This window comes from Ailuropoda melanoleuca, chromosome 14 (assembly GCF_002007445.2).
Source record: "Ailuropoda melanoleuca isolate Jingjing chromosome 14, ASM200744v2, whole genome shotgun sequence".
Taxonomy (NCBI): Eukaryota; Metazoa; Chordata; class Mammalia; order Carnivora; family Ursidae; genus Ailuropoda; species Ailuropoda melanoleuca.
In genome coordinates, this window is record NC_048231.1 from 41,982,784 (window position 1) to 41,988,464 (window position 5,681).

The following is a 5,681-nucleotide window of genomic DNA, read 5'->3' on the forward strand; positions in this document are numbered from 1 at the left end:
GGGACCCCCATCTGTGCCCCTCGTTGGCTTTCCTGAGACTGTGGAGTGCCACCCACGTCTGCTCTAGACGGTGTCTCTGTTGCAGGGCCAGCTGGGGTTCGCAGCCCTGAGGGGAGCAAGTGCGGCCAGCAGCAAGAGGCACACGGGGCCACCCCGGAGCCAAGACCAACCTCCCAGGAGAGAGCCCCCAAGAACGTGCACCCCAGCACTTGGATCACCAAATCCCTAGCACCATTTACTGGGACCTGGACACCTGATCCCTGAGCCTTGAATGCCCATGCACCCCGCCCCGGTGTCCTGCTGTCTTCTCAGACCTGGACACCTGGCTCTAACCGTGCAGCTCCCAAGAGGCACCCGGTGCTCTAGTCCCCAAAGAGTCTCGGCTCTGACTCCCCAGACTCCATCCCCTGGAGTTCTAATGCCTGTCTCCGAGACCCAGCCAACACTCTGGCCTCCGAAACTCAAACGCTCGTACCTCAGATCCCGTGTCTGTTGCCCGTGACCCCGATCCCTGATCCACGGACCCTGGCCCCTGGTGCCCCAGCACGGGAGCCCTAGCACCCAGCTGCCTTGATTGCCAGGCTTGGCCCGGCCTGAGTGGGAGAGGCCTCAGGACCCCAGTGTGGAGGGCCACTCTCTCAGCTCGAGGCTTGTAATTCTAACCCTTCTGGAATGTTATTTCTAACCCTTCTGGAATGTCACTTCTAACTGTACTGGAATGTCACTTCTAACTGTACTGGAATGTCACTTGAAATACCCCTCCCTGTCTACCCAAAGAAAACAAGCCTGAGGTAGTGCCCCCTCCCTGGTGTCCTGGTGCTCATACTACACTTTGGTTCTAGAGAGTTCCATGGTTGCCTTGTGGGGCCAACAGCACACACAGCAACCTTGGTCCACTGGCAGGCTGCCTGGGGCGGGTCCCTCCCTAGCCTGTCTCCAGCTGAAAAGTGGGATTGAGAACAGTGGCCACTTCGTGGGGTGAAGATGAGGGGCGGTTTCCGCAAAGGGTTCACCATGGAGTGCCATGCTGGGTGTCCAGGAGTTGGGATGGGGCCAGCACAGACACCCGCCGCGTCCCCCTGCAGCAGGCTGGCCCAGCCTGGCCCTGAGTCCCTCCCCTGCGCCAGCACTGCCTTGCAGGCAGGCAGGCCGAGGCTGGTAGTTATCGACCAGAGCCCGTGTTCTGGGCCCCTGGGTTCTTTACCTGGGAGTGTCCAGAAACCAGGTATGGAGCTCAGGCTTCATGCTACTGCTGCCCTCTGTGGTGAGGGTGCTGAGTGGGGGCCATGGGAGGGCCAGGCTTGTATCATGGGCCTCCGAGAAAGCACAGTAGAGGGTGGGGTTGGAGGCTGGTGCCCTCTGGTGCAGGCCAGTGGCTCAGCCTGAGGGGTAAGGACTGGAGGAGGTTGCCCAAGGGATGTAGAACCTTGGGTGAGAGGTAGTGAGTGGAAGTGGAGGCCCCCTTGACCGCGACCTGCAGTGCTGAGAGTGGCCACGTGGGGGCAGCAGAGGGAAGGAACATGGGAGGTGGAGGCTACACCAGGTCCTAGGAGAGGGCAGCCTGCGGCCGCTCCAGCTGGGCCAGTGGGCTTGTCACAACCTTGACCAAGGTTCATGCAGACCCACTTCTGCATCTCCCTCTGCTAGGAGAGCCGTGAGTCATCCCCCAGGCTCAGGAGCACAGGCCGTCCAGCTGGCACTGACCACCAGCGTCAGAACCGAAGCTTCTCCACCCTGTTAGACCTGCCATTGGCTGAGGGTCTTGGACAGAGGTGGGAAAGCTGGGCGGTAGGGGCAGGTGCAGTCTGGAAGGCTTTCTAGAGAGGGCGGTTTTGCACGATGGGATACATTCAAAGGAACGGAGATGAGAGTGAGGGGTTGGGGTTCTCCCTGGGGTGGTACCCAAGAGACTAAAGGAGGGGGATGGGGTCACTGCTTGCCCTTCCAGGCTCCACCCTCCCACACACCCCTGCTTCCCCACTGGCTTCCAGCTCAGGGCAGGGTGGGTCTGAGGACTGGCCCCTTGGCCTCTGGGCAGGTACTTTCCTCTCTGCAGATGAGGTAAGGCAGGGCTGGCTTCCCACCGACCTGAGCCCTCAGTGCCAGGCCAGGCACGAGCCAGTGCGTGACAGGTCAGTTTCCTCGTCGAGGCAGCCTGGATCTGTGGGAGCGGGCACCCAAGGGCCCAGGAGGGCAGGGGCAGCTTCACAGCTCCTGGCCGTAACTGAAAGGATAGCTCAAATTCTCAGACATGTGATTGGTCAGAGAGGATATTCCAGGCAGAGGAACAGCCTGGGCAAAGGCTCAGAGGAAGAGAAGTACAGTCCGGCCTGAGGAATAGGGAGGCTCCAGCTCCACCGGGCAATGGTGGTTAGGCTTCATCCTAAAAGAGTAAAACATGGCCTTCCTCCAGCTTCCCCACCCTACACTTGTCCCTCCAGGTTGGAACCGAGGGCTGCCCTCTACCCCTCTGCAGCAGAGGAAGGGGTGCACTGTCTGTGGCCCTGGCCCCAGACATCTGGCATTCCCTGTGCCAGGGACAGGCCAGGCTGGGAAGCCCCGACACCTGACGGGTTTTCCCAGGGGCCTGTGTGAGGCGAAAGGTCCCAGAGCCCCAAATAGACTCCCTTTACAGACCTCAGAGGCAGGGACCACTACCTCAGGGTCTCCCCAAGCCACAGTCCCAAGGCGTCAGAACCCAATGTCCAGTCCCCTACCCTTTGTACTGGCTGGGGTTTGAGGGAACTTAGAAACACAGGGATGGGTGGATCGGGAAGTCAAATAGCTGGTAAAGCTGCCATAGGACCCCAGCAACACCCCTGAGCTGAGGGCCAAAGGAAGGAGGGTGCCAGAGCCAGGCCTAGGTGCTTGGAAAAGCAGGAACCTCACAGCAGGAACCGTGCAGGCCCATGGCCCTTGCAGGAGCCACAGGCCCAAGATGGGGGAAGCACCTGCTTCTCCTGCCCTCTGACCTCCCACTAGGGCCTCCCGTTAGCTGGACGCAGTGGGGCACAGGGCTGAGGGACCAATACAGCACAGTGGGGAGCAGGGCCCCCTCCTTGGCCAGGCTGGTACCTTCCACAAGCCCTGGGGTGGCTGAGTCCCTGGCCTGGGCCCCCTCTGTCCTCAGAGCTCACAGTCCAATGGCTGCCCAGCGGGGAGGGGATGCTCAGTGCAGCATGTCTTGGGAGTGGGAAATCAAGGGGTGCTTCCTGGAGGAGTCCCGTTCCAACAGAACTTAAAGGACAAAAACCATTAGGGAAGTGAGGTTGAGTAGGTGCCTGCAAGCAGCAGAGCAGCCCAAGACACCCAGCTGCCTCTCCTGCGTGGCATGCTGAACTGCATTTCCCAGCACCCCTTGCACTGGGGTGGCATGTGTCTGAGTTCTAGCTAGTGCAAAGCGAGCAGAAAAGGACGGGGCACTTGCAGGCCTGAGCTGGAACCCTCCCCACCTGCATCCTTCCAAGATCATTCTGCAGCTCCTTCGGCTGCAAGGGTGGCTCTGGAACCCATGCTAACCTGAGTCCCCACCGTGCGGCAGGGAACCCCCTCCCTACCTCACTGACCTGTTCACCCAGCCAGTACTACCAGCGGCACAAGAAACAAACTTGTGATTAAACCATAATACGATTTTGGGTCTATTTGTTGCAGCTAGTTGGTTTCTTTAAGTACAATGACAGAGGCAGGGGTGCGAAAAGATGGCCTTACATTTTTCATTACTGCTGAAAGTAAATACTGCGGGCACAAGGGTTTTGAAAACTCAAGATGGTCCAATGTTCGTAGCAGCATTATTCACGATAGCCAGAAGGTGGAAGCAACCAAGTGTCCGTGGATGGCTGAAGGGGTGAAGGAAACATGGTCCGTCCCTACAGTGGAATGTTGTTCACACGCTCTAACATGGATGAAGGTTAAGACATCTTGCTCAGTGAAATAAGCCAGACACGAAAGGACAAGTCTACACCATCCTGCTCATACAAAGTTCCTAGAGTTAATCAAATTCTTAGAGACCAACAGTGAAACAGAGCTTACCAGGGCCTGGGGGCGGGGGGATGGGGAGCTAGTGTTTAATGGGGCCAGTGTTTCAGTCTGGGAAGATGAAAACGTTCTGGAGAGGGATGGCACCAATGGTTGCTCAACACCGTGAAAATGCTTAATGCCACCAAGCTGGACACTTCTAAATGGTTAAGATGGTAAATGTGTGGTTTTGTTTCTTTTTTTAAAGATTTTATTTATTTATTTGGGAGAGCAAGAGAGAGAGCACAAGCAGGAGTGAGGGGCAGAGGCAGAAAAAGAAGCATACTCCCCACTGAGTGCAGAGCCTGACACAGGGCTCCATCCCAGGACCCTGAGATCATGACCTGAGCTGAAGGCAGGCCCTTCACCCACTGAGCCACCCTGGTGCCCTAAGATGGTAACTGTTATGTGTTTATGTTATTTTACTACAATTTAAAAAAAAATTCAAGGTTTACTTAAGTAGTCTCCAGGTGGTGGGCATTAAGCTGTGCTCGGCCTTTTGTTTCTTCTAACACTGTTGTCCTTTGTAAATGAGCTCCCCTTTACTTGCAGGAACGATCCATACCAGAGGACTGGCTGGTGAAACAGCGCAGTGCCCCGGGAGCGGTGGTCACTGACACTTACCCTAACCTGCCGAGAGGGACCGGGCCCCTCACCCTGCTTGCTACAAGGAGCCCTCACGCTTTTTGCTCTTTGCCGGATAAACAAAACATGTGGTGAGGCCCACGTCTACTTGGCTAGGCTGAACATTCCCAGAACTCCCGTCCTGACCAGGATGGACTGCAAGAGAGATTTCCATGCCAGATTCGGAAGGGGAACTCAAATCGGCAGTCTCATTCATAGCTCACACTCATCGTGATGGGTCTGCTGACTCAGCTCATCGGGCACCAGTAGAGGCCAAGGGTGCAGCTGCTCCACTTGCCCACTTCTGGGCCGGGTGTCTGACAAAAGGGTCCAGGGAAACCTTTGTCCCCCTTGGCAACAAGAAGACGGCTCTTGGGTTTCAACCAATCCATGTGGGCTCCAGCCAACGAGTGGGGTTCCAGCCAGCCCCCACTGGCTCCTCCCCTCCACCTAACATGCACCTTCCCTCCAGACTCTCTGCCACATGGACCTCAAGCTCCAGCATCAGTGGAAGACAACAACCTCACAGAGGCCCCTTGACCAGCTCCCACAGTTGCAGGTGCTCTGATGGAACCCTGATAAAGTGTACGTTGTATGCAAGAAAGTACACCGCTCGGGGTCCAGCTCAATGAATCAATCCAAAATGAACATGCCCAGTTAACCACCACTCATGTCAAGAAATTGAGCAGTACCAACTCCTTCACCGCACCCCCCACCAAGTATTATTCCATCAAATGAATTTGTTTATCCATTTTCCTGCCAAGGCACATTGGGTTGGTTTCTTAGTTTGGAGCCATAATGGCCAATGCCGTGAACATTCTTATATGTGTCTTTTGATGCACAAATATATGGATTTATGTTGGGTAAGTTCCCAGGAGCAGCCTGAGGCATGTGTGCTGGGAGCTTTAGTAGATAATGCCAGTTTTCCAAAGTGATTTCAACAACTGACATTCCCACCAGCAGCGTATGATAGTTCCATTTTGCCATATCTTTGCCCGAACACTTGGTATTGTCAGTCTTTTTCATTTCGGCCATTCTCATGG

General features: G+C 56.1%; 1 protein-coding gene across 2 annotated transcripts in view; it reads left to right on the top strand.

Annotated features, from left to right (window-relative positions):
- Positions 1 to 4,782, top strand: part of SUSD2 (sushi domain containing 2) — an 11,997-nt gene extending 7,215 nt beyond the window's left edge. Inside the window, exon 13 of one of the 2 annotated variants that reach the window (XM_034642009.1) lies at positions 4,567 to 4,782. In XM_034642009.1, the coding sequence (XP_034497900.1) occupies positions 4,567 to 4,631 (65 nt within the window). In that variant the 3' untranslated portion in view covers positions 4,632 to 4,782. The remainder of the gene's footprint in view (positions 1 to 4,566) is intronic. The other variant, XM_034642008.1, reaches the window with a different exon arrangement.
- Positions 4,783 to 5,681: the final 899 nt, after the last annotated feature.